Here is a 15,887-nt window from a genome sequence, read left to right on the forward strand (position 1 = left end):
TAACAAGCTATAGAAATTAAATATTTTTATTTAAATGTATGCCACGTATGCACAGTATTTATCCATATCGCTAGGAGGAGTGTGTCAAAACATTGCAATGCAAACAGGTAGCTGGAAATATATGGTGTATACCTTAATCGTAGGTGTTATGAATAAACAATACTTTAATTTATTGCACCAAAAACTGTCCAACTGTATTTAAAAAAAACCAACTAAATAAGGATCAATAAAGTATCCATAGTTTTTAGTATTGTAAAATGTTGAAAATCAATTGCGTGAAAGATGTATTACAAAATAAGACTATACAAAAATAATATTGTTATTGAACCGTATACCGAGATGTTCCAGGCAATTTGGTACAGTTATAACAACTCGATACTTTCTTGTTTCTGATTATGATATGGGGAAATACAATTCATGTTTTAAAGATACCAAAACTTATGCTTTTCAAAAAAAATGAAACTTCCAGTTATTTGAAATTGAGAATGAAAATTGTGAATGTGTCAAAGAGACAACAACACGACCATTTGGTTTTTTTTAATGCCTGCCAGAGATGATATAATAAGAATAAGAAGTGTATACAGTATGATTGCAAATGAGACAACTCTAAACAACCAAATAAAATAGAAATTAACAATTATATCTCACCGTACGACCTTCAACAATGAACACAACCCATACCACAAAGTCAACTATATATATTTTATCGTATGTTTTTCTATGTTGTGATGTTATGCTATTGTTTCAGAAAAAGGGAGAAGGTTTGGGCCCATTAAAACGTTTAATCCCGCTGCAAATGTTTGCACCTGTCCTAAGTCAGGAATCTGATGTACAGTAGTTGTCGTTTGTTTATGTAATATATACGTGTTTCTCGTTTCTCGTTTTGTTTATATAGATTAGACCGTTGGTTTTCCCGTTTGAATGGTTTTACACTAGTAATTTTGGGGCCCTTTATAGCTTGTTGTTCGGTGTGAGCCAAGGCTCCGTGTTGAAGGCCGTACTTTAACCTATAATGGTTTAATTTTTAAATTGTTATTTGGATGGAGAGTTGCCTCATTGGCACTCACACCACATCTTCCTATATCTATAACCAACAACAAGGGCCCTGCATAACAAATGTAAAATTCAAGCGTGTCGGAAAGCTAAAGGCCTTATTTATTATACGAAATAATGAACGAAAATCAAATATGATACAAAACAACAAACGACAACCAGTGAATAACAGACTTATTACTTAGGACGGACACACAGAGAAAAAAAGATACCAAGCCTCCCCTGTAACATTGATAGTTACATTCAAATACGATTGCAAAAAAAAAAAGAAGATATTTGATCAATGTAAGTGCAGTTGTGTTCCTTTTATTAACATTAGTTCAAGTTATATATTATGCATTTTTTACTGGACTGCCAATAAATCTTTTCAAAGTTAATATGCTTAATTTTTTTCCTCGACTAGTGTACAAAGAAACAAAAAATGTTAACGCAAACATATGGTATATAGAATTAAAAAGTGCTGATCGTTTGTGTGTGTTGTCCACTGTTCATGCATGAATAGGAATAGACCACATCCACCTTCCCATTATACTGGGTTTCTCAAAAACTCAAATTTTCTTTTAACTGTAAAACATATTTTCACATTCTCTCCGATGACACCTCTATGTAATTTTAGCATAGCATATCTTATTAGCGGTGCAATTATGTATATACTTAGAATATGATGGTACCGTGACATATATCTGTTAACTTCCATGTCATGTCGTCTTTATTGGTAACTTGTCTCATTGACAAACAAAACACAACCTCTTATTTTTTTTAAAGTAAAACCGAACACAAAAGACATCTAGATGTTCATCATACTTTTTAGTTTAAAAATGATGTTATCAGTTGTTTCAGACTCCATTTTTACATTGATTTCAAGGACATCTTCTTTATATTTGATTTCATTTTAACAGTATTTCAAAAAGTAAAAGTGCCCCTCCACTCCACCCATTAAAAGTAAATATTTGTCAGTTAGTGCAAACACTAGCAGTAATAACTACTTTAAAAAGTACACTTGTACTCTCTATAGTATATAAATAAATTAGAGGACCTTGTGGAGCTCATTAGGAGTCTCCAAGACAGCAACCCAACTAATTATATACAAACAAATCTCATTCATTATGAGGCAGATATCTATCAGTATCTAACATATGTTTTCTGTATTTACTCACATGCTTATTGATTTTACCTGTCGATTTAACTTTTTTTATGCTCATGTAAGCAAAACCATTTTCTATACCAATGTAAAAATAAATAAATACTTTAAAAATAGAATTCAATTTTATTCAACCCAATATATCTGAAGTGTATCCGTTTATCCGTGAAGTGATGCCAGTCTCTACGGAAACCGTATGTCAACAAAATAGAACAACTTGCAGTTGATAGTTGTAAATTTTTTAGAGGGACAGCTTCATTTCCAAATCAATGTGAGTCGATTTTACTTTATTAAGTCGGTATATATTCGATCTAAATAAGACATTTAAGAAATGTGAACAAAGAGTTATTGTAAATTGATTATTTTTTAAACTTACGGCATATTGAATTATTGAATTTATAACTGTGCTTATTTATATCTTTACAAGGAAGTCAAGGTCTTGTTTAAATATCTGCTTACTAGAACAAAATAACAAATAAATAAAAGCATAAACCATGACCAGAAAATATGCAGTATAGATTATAATTAGTGATTATTAAGAAATTAAACATAACAGAGGGGAAAATATTCATATTTGTTACTCAATATTTTGCCGCCTCTTGAAAGTACATGTTTTTCATTGATATCAAGTTTGTATTCCTATAATGCAATTTGTTGTTTTCAATACAATGTCAGTGATTAATTTATTGTTGTTTGCTTTACGTTCAGCGGCAAATATTTCATGCATGTTCATGACGAAACACACCAGTAAATCCCTTATTATTATCTGAAATGAACTGTTTGAAAGAAACGAAATCGCTACAAAATAAATGTCATTATGTTGCCAAAATTATTTTTTTACGAATCATAAATTTAAGTTCACTATAATTAAAGAATGAAAAGAGCATTGCAATGTAAGATTAAAACCTTTTTGAATTTAAACTAAGTTAGAATTTATAATTTAAAATAATCTCTCAGTTGAAAAGGGACATACGAATAGCTCATAATAGATTTTTTTCGCAGAACAGCTAAAGCAGGCATAAAATCAAGAAAAATATTATCTCAGTTTGACTTATTTTTATAATCGTATGCTTCTATCATTCAGATGTATAAGAGAAGGATGAAAGACAAGAGGGGAAAGCGCTCCCCACAAAGAAGGAGACGTAAAAATCACGAAAGAGATGCTAAATATTCATCAAGTAACTGCAGAGTAGTATGTTATGGCCCACCTAAAGATAAAGTATGTGGTTGGGAAAGGAACAAAAGGCGGTGTAGACGTGGATCTGGATCACGTGGGCGCCACAGAAGCGGCAGTCGTCATAGGAGTGGAAGTCGTCACAGGAGTGGAAGTCGTAAGAGACATGGAAGTCGTCACAGAAGTGGAAGTCGTAAGAGACATGGAAGTCGTGACAGAAGTGGAAGTCGTAAGAGACATGGAAGTCGTCACAGGAGCGGATCTCGCCATAGAAGTGGAAGTCGTCATCGAAGCGGTAGTCGTCATAGAAGTGGAAGTCGGGGCCGAAGAAGCAAAAGTCCACCTGAAAAAATACCAGTAATAGATCAAAAACCCGTTGTACAAGATGAGGAAGGTACGAGCTGAATACATATATATATATTTTACCAAAAAGAAATCCCCACAAAGGATGTTTGCATTCCGGTGCTTTTATAGACACTATGATTTTTTTTCAAATAAGGGTATAAGTATGATTTATATAAAATAAAAAAAGTTGCAGTATGATTGTCAATGAGACTACTATCTCCCGGAGACTAACTTACGTAGATGTCAGCAAATATGGACCACCACAGTTCCATTATCAAGTATCATGGCCAAACCCATATCACACAGCTAACTTGCTTTATTAACAACATCCATATGCATCCATATTTTGTTTTACAGAGGAAGTCAACAAACGTTTCCATGTTCTTGGTATCGATTTCAACATTCCTCTTAACACCAAGGATCATCACACAGACAAATTCGAATGCACCGAGGAAAGAGTAAGAGAGAGCGATAGCAAAAAACTTCCAGCTGAGTTGGTTGTCCGTAGGGGTCAGTCCTTCACATTGACCATTACTTTTGACAGAGAATATGACAAGAAGGAGAACGATTTAGAGTTCTGTTTCACAACAGGTAAGCTTCTGAGAAAATATTGATAGAATAGAATCGCTGCCTGCAACCTATATATTAGCTGTATTTGGAATTGTTGGTCCTCAATGGTCTTCAATTTTGTACTTTATTTGGCTTTTTTCTGTAACTTCTTTTTTATTCCAGCGTCACTGATGAGTCTTTTGTAGACGAAACATGCGTCTGTCGTACAAAGAATAAAGCCTGGTACAATGTTTCTATGATGTGTTTCAATCTTTGAAATTCTGCTCCACTTTCAGTTCACTCTTGAAAGATATATTAAAAAGGAGTCTGGTTTTATTTCACATTCAGTTTAGATATGAGGATAATGTGCATGTTTAAACATTCGGACAGCATTCTATATTATACATATCTGAATTATAGTAAGGTGCCGGGCTTTCTAGGGATAAAGAAGCAAGACACGGAGCACCAAGTAACGCCTTTCTACTTTAAAAGGTTTCTGTGTACTTGGGACGGGGCGCAAAACTTGGACAAGATCTACAAATAAGTCAATATGTCGGATGTCATCAATTGAATCCCTTTAGTAGATTATGCTCTTGTTTTGTTTTGCGGCAATGCTATAAGAGAGAATTGAAAACTGAAAGAAATATCAGCTGAACATGAAGAGAGAAATATTCCAAATCAACAATCGACTCCTAATAGGAGTTACAGGAATAAAGACCTCGATTGTGTGTGGGTTTTTTGTGGTAGATAGAGAGATCCTATAAATAGCAACAATGGCAGAAATGACAAAGCAATCTATAAATAATTCAACATAAACAATTCATTAACTAACTTCTAACAGGGGTTGTTGCCCTTAAATTCTAAAATAACGAGAACATACAACAAACAAAAATAATCGGTACAGTATAATAATATTATCAATTCAAAAAAGCCAAAATCATCTGTCGATTTCTGTTAGGTGGTTTTTGTCTCTTTAGTTGATTTTGTGTTGATTTAGTGTTTTTTAACGCTATTATGAATCTACTATATAGTATACAATGAAAGAAACTGTAAACAGATTTTTTATAACAGAACAATATCTAGATCTATAGAGTATAAAACTTTAAATCTCACGGTCAGTTTTAGAAAACACTTTTCTTGAAGGATTATTTTTGCCCATTTTTCTTGTTGTTTATTAAGGGGTTGGGGTAACTAATAGTAGATAGCGTGCCATTTTAAGCTAATCTAATTAACAGTACAAACATATGAAAACAACAGAACGTTAAATGATTTAATGCAATCAGAGTGCAAAAAATCATGTGCATACATGTAAATGAGTTTTTTTTTAAAGAATAGATAAAACCTTCACAAAAATGAAACAATAACAACAAGTTTGACCCAAACCATCAGAATTCCTAAACTGCCCAAAAATAATGTTTTCGTATTTGCAGTACATGTACTTATTTGTTAAATTTGTTTAAACACATACAGATGATATGTGGTATAATGATGTCAAAACTTAGTGTCTTTCTTTTTTAAAGGATCTAGACCGAAACCACCGAAAGGTACAGCTGTTGAATTCGATATGGACGAAAATGCCAATGGCACCGGTCATCATTCCGAATGGTATGCGAAGATGGTTGAGAAAAAAGGCAACACAATCAAAGTAGAGATTAAACCTGCATGCAACTGTATAATTGGGGAATGGGAATTCTCTATTCTAACGTCATCGCAAATTCAAGCTGAAGATGACCCATTGTTATTCAAGTATACAAGTGGCAGCGATATCACTATTTTACTGAACCCATGGTGTGAACGTAAGTATTTATAGCATACTACGTGTGAGTAATTAACCAGAAAACGCAATTACAAAAATGTTGCGACGTTAGTTTAAGTCAAGATCAAAATGAAAATGGAAAATTCAAAGATATATTTAATGTCAAGTAATTATACATATAACATATAAAACACGAAAACGCATATTGACGAAATTATAATAAAAATTTAAGAAAACGAAGGTATTTAAACGTAGTACATTGTTTGCTTCGTGTGGATTGTTTTTGTGTTTTACAAACGAATAACTCCACGTTTATCGCTTTTAACAAAGCATTAACAATCATTTTGTAAAAGATGTAGTCTTGCCAAACGCTAACACTATAAGTTCTTTTGGTGCATCTGCTACAAGACTTTTTATACAGTTTGACGATACATTTTATGTAAATACTGATTTGAAAATATAAAGTCTTATATCTCATTTTACGCGTTATTTCAATCATAGAATCCATAACTAATACAGCTTTGTCTATTATAGATGACGACTGCTACCTAGCAACAACCAGTCTGTTAAATGAGTATGTTTTAAATGACACTGGAGCAGTTTTTCAAGGCAACCATAAACAAATCAACGCAAAAGTCTGGAACTTTGCGCAGGTATAATTTTGATTTTAAATTCTATTTATTGTTTCAACTGCTTTAAAACGATGAAATAATCATAAAAAACTTAGACAAAAATCAAGGTTAAAAATCAAATAAAATTTGGGGATACAGGAAGCCTGACAGGGTAAAGGTTTCCTGCTATTCATGAACCAACTGAGAATGAAATCCAAATGAAATCCAAATGAAATCGACAAGAGGATACAATCTGTATTTGCAGACCAGCCGACTATCCTGATATCTAGATATTTAAGAACGTAAAAACATGTCGCTAATGACTTTCTTCCATACCTTAGTTTCAAAATATTTTTGAACTGCTGTAGCGGTTACCCTGTCTTGTAAACAGTAAAATATAACTTCACATTTCCGTCTATAAGCAACAGTGCTTATCTCTTTTTGTAATCCAATTTCTAGCCTGTACATAAAAATGTGGAAAAAGGAAACAAAAAACAAAGGAAGCAACCAAAAACCAAAGCCAGAACAAAAACATGGGCAAACCAAAATCCCCGGAAAGCCCTTAGAGTCACAGGGAGGGACAGTGGATATGAAGTGGCCATATGCGTACAAATTCAAACAGACAGTTTGATACTTGAAAATTGATGTATTATCTTTACGGAAATGTCCAAATATATGATATTATATGTTTTTATTGTAGTTTGAAAATAAGGTTTTGGAGATAAGTTTGGATCTTTTACTGGAACATTTTGGTGGTCAGCCAACTATTGATATGAGTGACCCCATTAAACTGTCAAGAGCTATCACAGAAGTTGTAAGTTAATATATTATCCTTTTGAAAACAGTGAAAAGTTGTACAAGCATCAGGCATGCAGAAATCTTTGTAAACCTTTTAAGAGTAAGTCTTTGATGATATATACAGTACAACGTTGGTATATACGTGTATCTGTTGATGTTTCGTTCACTCATTTCAAAAACTTGACCAACGATCTACGTAAACAAAAAGAATAAATGAAATAACCACATGTTCACCCCTGGTACTTTCTGTATTTGCATGTCCAAAGTCAGGAGCATTTTATTCACTGAGCGGCAACCGTTTGTTGCTGTATACAATTTGTTTCCAATTTACTTTTATTTTTTGTTTTGTACTTAAACCCGACTGCAAGTTTTCCCTTTTGGATTGTCAAAAACCATATCTATTACCTCATGCTAAAAATTAATTATTTAAATGCCTCACTAAGGTGCAAGCAAGAACCAACCGTGCAAAACCATCATCGTAGTCAAGGTTGTTAAAAACCACCTTGACTACCATGATTCTTTATTATCATCATTTGTCATTTCGAACAATTCAATATCTTACTATTTAATATGGATTTTTGCTCATTGTTGAAGTCCGTACGGTGAACTATAGTTGTTTTGTTAATTTCTTTTTATTTGTTCTCTGGTGGAGAGTTGTCACATTGGTAATAATATCACATCTTATTTTAATACCACTCGGACATCTATTTCAATGGAAAAAAGTTTGAATGCAAATTAAAGATTTAATATTTGCTTTTGTATTTCTTTTATTTCACATTAATGATTGATTGATTGATTTGCCTGTTCAATAACTCTCTCATATATTTACGTTTACGGTATCTCGATTAAAATTTATTCGACGTTCTATGCTGATATACTCTAAGATAAACTCTACTTAACGGATCATAATTTATATTCCTTTTGAAGGTAAATGCAAATGATGGTGGCGTTTTGGTTGGAAATTGGAGCGGAAAATATGAGGATGGAGTTTCACCAACCATGTGGTCTAGCAGTGAAAGTATTCTCAACAAGTATGACGAGACAAAAGAGAGCGTCAAATACGGACAGTGTTGGGTTTTCTCAGCCATAACTACAACTGGTTTGTATATCCGTTAACTTAGTATATGTTTATTTAATACTACAAAATCCATGCAAATTATTTTTTACGTGTACTAAAAGTAAAGGCTCTGCGGAATTTGCCCGGATGACAATAAAATATAATTTTACATTTTGTATTTGTATGTCAAAAGCAGCTATAATAGCTTACGTATCTTCATTTAAAGAATTTGTTCTGTGTTTGAAAGCATTTGAACATATTACTTTCCACAAGACGAGAATGCTTCATTTATGTGAAATGTTGATTCGTTATATTTCAGTATGTCGAGCATTAGGACTGCCATGTCGGAGTGTAACAAATTTTAGTTCGGCCCACGACTCAGATGGAAGTGTAGCTATTGATGAAGAATATGAAAAAGATAAAAAGACTGGAAAACTAAAAAGACTTAAAACTGGAGATTCAGTATGGTTAGTTGCTTTGGCTTAGACAAACTTACACAATAGTAACGTAATACATATATATATATATATATAGAGATTTGCTAACAATAGAAGAAAGCATTGAATCTTGAAGGAAACAAGACTGAAGACAAATTTAAATCACTCATTGACCTACGTAAAATAAGTTTAATTCATATGTATTGAAATTCTTTATTAATTAGCAGTATATCTACGACCGTGTTTTCACTTAAATTAACCGAACAAATTGGTGCATTGTAATTGTCCTAGACTCTTAGATTGTTATGATACGGACAATCAGGAATTCAAAATAACACACATAAATAGGTAACCTTCTTAGCTGAACAGTGGCGTAGACATCACCCTGGGTTTATAATTCCAGTCAGCAGTCCATCAACCTTGACGTAAACATTAAGTTTGGTTATTATGAAGTATAATATTATTTTTGATTTCACACATTATGTTTTTTTCAGGAATTTCCATGTATGGAATGAGTGTTGGATGACCCGAAATGATCTTGGGAACGGCTATGATGGTTGGCAAGTCATTGATGCAACACCACAAGAAGTTAGTGGAGGTGTGTTCACTGTTAATTTGATTGCATACATCTGTACAATGTCGGTTACCAGAAATTTAATTTAGAAAAAAATAAAAATGATTTCCAGATTCTGATATATTTATCATAAGTATTGTTACAATAATCTGAGATGGAATCCGTGTTAAGGCTACATGTACCAACATATTGAATATTTAGTTTTTTCTTTTGAATTTAAATGTTATATTGTAAAAACGGAATTTGATGAGACTGTCGTACAAAGTGAGAGGTTAAGCGCTATAAAACCAGGTTTAATTCACCATTTTCTAAATTAGAAAATGCATGTACCAAGTCAGGAGTATGACAGTTGTTGTCCATTCATTTTTAATGTGTTTTGTCATTTGATTTTGCCATGTGAATAGGAACTTTCCGATTTGATTTTCCCCCGAGTTCAGTACTTTTGTGATTTTACTTTAATGCAGAGTTGTCTTTTTCCAACAGGTGTTTACAGATGTGGACCTGCTCCAGTTACTGCAATAAAGCGAGGAGAACTTGGCAGAATGCAGTATGACCTGCCATTTGTATTTGCTGAAGTCAACGCTGATGTTATTAAATGGGTTAAACTTTCATCATCGAAATGGGAAAAACTTGATGTAGACACATCTAGGTAGATATATATATATATTTGTTTCGCTTGCTTACTCTTTTGTCATTTAAAATAAGGTTGAACTGACAGCCTTTATATATACAGCAACAATTTATTGGGGAAAGTTTCCTGATTTTGCCTTTTTGCATCTAGCTTTAAAAACTTGTGACTGTTGATATCATTTCGATCGAATAAATGTTTTGATATATCCCAGTGCCCTCAAACGGGAAGACATATTGTATAGAATGTCTGTCGAGTATATTAAAACGTTTATAAATAGGGCTATTGATCAACTCTAATTCGGCCACAAAAAAACCTACAGTTATTAAATCAACAGTTTCAACTTAAAGATACTATAACAATTTTACATACAAGTTTAAAAAGTATTTGTGGTAAATAGTCGGACGGTATTGCATCTTCACTTTTAATTTCAGAGTTGGTAAAAATATAAGTACGAAAGAGCCAGATGGTAAACCATACGACAAAAATCAGTCACTATTTCCATGGAATTGGGGTAAAGATGATGGACGTCTTGATATTACACATGAATACAAATACAAAGAAGGTACGTTTATAATTAATTTAGTGTATGTCAAATACTTGTCAAAGAAGTAAATTATAAGTATGTTGTAAGACAGGGAATACGAATTCGAATAAACCACTCACCATCCACGACGACCGCCAATTAAGGTATTGCAGAATATATCAATTTTGTAGTTGTCTAAGTGGAGAAGTTATGCATTTTTTGTTAAAAAGACAGACATCGTTTGTTTCAACAATCTTGCAGCTGATACACATTTATTTTTCAACACTTATTGCTCTTTTTACAATTTACTTTATTCATGTTTAGGATTTTGTGTGATTCGATGCCTTCATCACCATTTTGAATTACGCAATATTCATTTATCATTGTAATTAATTTATTTTCCTTTTAATTACTCTCTGTCTCCTTCTATCTCTCTCTCAATTGCTCATTTAAATTGATTTACATTTTGTCATGTCAGGGAATTTTGTAGTACGCTATGCGATGTTGGATTTGCTCATTGTTTAAACCATACGGTGACAAAAAATCGCAAAGATGTATTACGTCATTGGCATTTGATGGGTAGTTGTTTCATTGATAATCATACTATATTTCTTTATTTCACTTTACATCGACATTAGCCTATGCATGTGTTTACGTCGAATTCGCTAGAGTTGTTCACACGTTACATTTGTCTCAAACAGAATAATGTATTCATTGTAGGTTATTTAATGCTAACACTAGCTTGTTTTTACTGATATCATCCTTATTCTATTGAACAGTAAAATGTAAAATATGTGTTTTGTCAACAGGAACTTTAGAAGAACGGCTAGCAGTGCAAAATGCTGGTAAAGCATCTAAGAAAGTACGACAAGTTGACGAAGCTGAACATATGGTAATTTCAACAAGAAGTAAAATCAAACGAATGAGATTTTAATCTCTTCATTTACTGCATATGTCTTTTCATCTATTGCTTATAAAATATAATTTCAGACAGTAGTTTGTAATTAATTTAGATGTGCTATTGAAAAATATTTTACTATACATTTTGAATTAAAAATATTATATTAAACAGAAATTTAACAATTACCATCATCATTTATCTGTTTCGATACTTGTACATTTTTAAAGATATATTTAGATGGTCAACCTGTAGTATACTTCATTATATTTGCCGTTTTATGATAATTTCCGTGAGTAACTATTTAAAAATACCATTTATGTTGTCGCAGGATGTGGTGATGGATATTGTTGGTAATGACGGTATTTTACTCGGAGGCAACTTTGACGTGGAGGTCAAGGTAAAAAACCAAGCTAAAGACCATAAAGTACGAACCATCACAGTTCTGGATATTGGTGTAGAACCAAAGCTGTACACTGGTGAAACTGGCGACGAATTTGCTGAAAAGCGGTACAATGACATCCGATTGAAATATGAAGAAGGTATTTCATTTATTAGTTCTTTTTTAAAATTATTCTTAGTGTTTTATATTTTGCATATAGAGTAAATCAAACCTAACCAAGAGTCATCTTTATGCAAAGAGACATGACAAGATATTCATGGTGGGCTCAAAAACAAACGTTCTTTATAAACATACGAATGTATGATGTTCAAAAATAGTTGATTAATAAGAAACACATATGATTAGTTTTGACATATGATATACCCCCTCCCCCTCCCTACTAGTTTACCCATCGTAAAATAAATTAGTTATAGTCAATAAATACATGACTGGACTTTTGTTTTAGAGGAAACATTCAAGTTCACACTGAAACCAGATGACTACCTGGACCATCTCGAAGAACAATATATGATGAATATAACTGCTACCGCTCAAGTCAAAGAGACTGGCAAAGTACATATCAAAGAAGAAGATTACAGACTCAGGAGACCAGATATAGAAGTTGAGGTATGGTAATAAACGAAGTAATATATAAAAACCTTAAATATTTCTTAGTATACAAGGAATGTCTCGAACACATTGGAACATATCAAATTCTAGGTAACTATACACCTAAATACTAAAACATAAAGACTAAATTAAGGAATGGTTATGTTGAACCATTATTACAAAGACGTTAATGCATAGGATTTAGTATTGAAAGCTACACAATATCAATGATTGGGAAACAGAAAAGTACTTAATCCTTCAAAAGAGATAAACGATATTCATCTAAACTATATGCTTAAATCGTTTACTTTGTTTATCAGATACCATCCAATATATTTTAGGCTCCAAAATCTGGAAAAAGATACAAACCGTATGAAATAAATGTGTCTCTGAAAAATCCATTATCTAAACCAATGACGAAATGTGTTGTTCATGTGGAAGCTAACGGTATAGTGAACGTGGAGGAAAAAATCAGGTAAACTTGAATATACATTGTACGTATTGGTGGATTTTACACCTGTTCTTACCTTTGTGATATCTTGATAAACCACACATCTAAGGCCTACCTTTACATATCTTTGGAATATCAATAAAGATATGGAAATAAAATAATTATCTTAAGCACATCTTTGAGGACGTCCTAAATAATGCCAAAGGAATAATACATTTACATATCCTTAAGTAGGTCCGCAAATATATCTGGCAGAAACGAAGTTACATTTGTCAACATTTACATGATTGCCCAAATTGCTGTAAATCTGCCTTTTCGTGTAGTGGTGAAAAGCACTCATCATCATTACAGAAAAAGATTTTACTATTTTTTCCGAGGTCTACAATATTTTGTCCTCCTTCAGCAGTTAAGTTAAAATAATTAAAACTGTTCAATTAACCTCGTTATTTATTTTTGAAACATTCAACTTTCTAAAGTGAATAGATATAGTAACTAACGGGGCGTTGTTGTCGAATCTTTATATATTAATATAATTATCCTTGCAAAGCCTTAATAAAAGATGTGTTAAAAAGACAACAATCCCAAAAGACCACAGATTTGCAACGCAGTGAAAAAATACCGCAACTAGGGACAGGCTTAAGCTAGCCACTTAACAATAATGTATACTTGTTTATTGATATGGACACACAATAAACTCCAAATCTTTTTATTGAATCAAGCTTACGATAACAAAAATACTAAAAAAAAAGGCTGAAGATCATGATTTGGGGCAAGCGCAAAAATGCGACGTGGATTTACATGTTTTTTGTGTACTCAACTTTCATTTGTACCTTTAGTCATTGTAAAATAAACAAACACACAGAAATACGCGCAGTCAATGAGTTTTGGTATCCGTTTATTCAATTGAAGGCTCAAAGACTGGCATCCAGGAATATAATTCGGCAAACAATATAAGTATATTGTCATAACAAGGACACTGTTTTACTTCATTTAAAATTACATTTTCAAAAAACTTACTTCAATGAAAAAGAAAACTTTCAACCGTCTTTCTGTGACATATTCTAACTAAGCGTCCCTTTAAACTGTTCGGTTAACCTCGTTATTTACCATAGATAATTTTCTTTTTATCGATGTTCGTCCTTAGGTTATTAACAATCAAAAGCTGCAAAGTTATAAAAAAAATTAACAGCACCAAGCCTTTTTTTGAACGAAATGTGTAAATTGCAGCAAAATTTGATTTCATCTAATTGTATGATGGAAAAATATATTTATTCAGTCACAGATACGTTTCAACAACGTCCTTGCGTTTGATTAACTGTTCCAGGATGTTTGACTTTTAGACAAATGATTGGCACCAAAAGCTTTATGTGTTATAAACGTTCCTGTTTTACACATACACCATTGTTGTTGCATCTGCATATATCGGCTATAATATGCCTCTTCAAGGAGAAGCAACTAAATTATGCACAAAGTACGTAAACATACCACCCATGCAGGCTAAGATTGATTAATTATGCATATTTTATACAACTGTGTGTGTCTTTATATGAGTTTATTTTCACATTTGATCAGGTTTAGTTCTATTTCATTTCATGTTCTAGCGACATTCCTGCAAATTCAACATGGAAGCACTCAATTACAATAAAGGCCAAAAGATATGGAAAAATAACCATGAACGTCACTTTGGATTGTGTGGAGATCAAAGATATAACTGGCTACGCAAATATTGAAATTGAGCCATAAAGTGGAAAATTGTATTTTAAAGTTAGAACAATTTGTTTATTTTAAGATTTAATTTAGACGCATTTTATGCTAATATAAAACCTTTGCTATCAAAAAGATAATAATGTAGTGAATTATTTTATAATGCGTAGTCTTCAACTTTGCAATAGGAACTTATGCTCAACACCCTGATTTTTACTACAAAAAAATGAAATATGAAAAATGCTTGTATATCAAGAAGTTTACCTAATATTGATAACAATTTTACATTGAAAAATGATTAAAAAAAAAATCGTTTAGCAATATAGCTGAATACATAATTAACAGCTAACAAACGTAACAGTTATTCAACTGAAATACGTGCATCAACTCTATGCTTTTACAAAATGATAGACAAATTGTTCCCTCACCCTATCACAATTAGTTAACTAATATAGTAGCAAACTGCTTAGCTCAAAAATAAGATATGTTTTATATATTTATATACTGTAGTTCATTTGTTGCCATTTTTATTATGAACTGTACATATTTTTATGATGAATTGTTAGGAAAATTTTATTATATATTGTTAGAATTTTATTATAAATTGTTAGAATTATTATTATAAGTTGTTAGAACTTTTATTATAAATTGTTAGAATTCTTTTCATAAATTGTTAGTATTTCTATAATATTTTGTTAATCCTATCTGTTTTAGAATAAAATTATGGCCTCGAATCCAACTGTAGTAGTATAACATTAAAATGATCATGGGTACATGTATATATTCTAATTTGCTCAACATTTTATAAACATTTCATGTCACACACTTTTGTCATTGTTCGGAAGTCTAGAATAAAACCAATTCATCAAATAGAAAATACCACTTATGAATTTTATGTTTCCCAAGAGCTGTACTGACCTTCATCAGAAGCTCCCAAATATCTGAATGCCAATAATGTAAATAAAGTCATCATAGACACCAGGACTAAATTTTGTAAATGTATCAAAACATGTTTAATGTTATGTACACTGGTTTCACATTAAATCTGTTCACAACCTTGTTTAATTACCTGTACATTAAGATTTGTCCACACTTTTAGACTATATTCATGTAATTTAAGTGTCCATTACGAGAACTGAATGCAAATTTTTCGGACATTTTTTTGTAGCAGGGAACCATTTGACTAAAAAAAAA

At 32.0% G+C, this 15,887-nt stretch overlaps 1 protein-coding gene across 1 annotated transcript; it reads left to right on the forward strand.

The window, feature by feature from the left end:
- Nucleotides 1-2,326: 2,326 nt before the first annotated feature.
- On the forward strand, nucleotides 2,327-14,773 carry LOC134720952 (hemocyte protein-glutamine gamma-glutamyltransferase-like). The gene is made up of 16 exons (XM_063583563.1): nucleotides 2,327-2,465; nucleotides 3,279-3,762; nucleotides 4,071-4,304; nucleotides 5,783-6,058; nucleotides 6,553-6,671; nucleotides 7,330-7,443; nucleotides 8,355-8,526; nucleotides 8,804-8,951; nucleotides 9,416-9,519; nucleotides 9,979-10,144; nucleotides 10,558-10,688; nucleotides 11,459-11,541; nucleotides 11,879-12,089; nucleotides 12,396-12,556; nucleotides 12,880-13,013; nucleotides 14,591-14,773. Exons 2-16 carry the CDS (start codon nucleotides 3,279-3,281, stop codon nucleotides 14,730-14,732), a joined length of 2,679 nt encoding a protein of 892 aa, XP_063439633.1. The 5' UTR covers nucleotides 2,327-2,465; the 3' UTR covers nucleotides 14,733-14,773.
- Nucleotides 14,774-15,887: the final 1,114 nt, after the last annotated feature.

This window comes from Mytilus trossulus, chromosome 6 (assembly GCF_036588685.1).
Source record: "Mytilus trossulus isolate FHL-02 chromosome 6, PNRI_Mtr1.1.1.hap1, whole genome shotgun sequence".
Lineage (NCBI taxonomy): Eukaryota > Metazoa > Mollusca > Bivalvia > Mytilida > Mytilidae > Mytilus > Mytilus trossulus.

What these genes read in the sequence shown, in the direction of transcription:
- LOC134720952 (XM_063583563.1), top strand. Translation starts at nt 3,279, where the DNA reads ATGTATAAGAGAAGGATGAAAGACAAGAGGGGAAAGCGCTCCCCACAA. An exon ending in AAAACTGGAGATTCAGTATG is followed by an intron (nt 8,952 to 9,415) that starts GTTAGTTGCTTT and finishes TGTTTTTTTCAG; the next exon opens with GAATTTCCATGTATGGAATG. An exon ending in CCGATTGAAATATGAAGAAG is followed by an intron (nt 12,090 to 12,395) that starts GTATTTCATTTA and finishes CTTTTGTTTTAG; the next exon opens with AGGAAACATTCAAGTTCACA.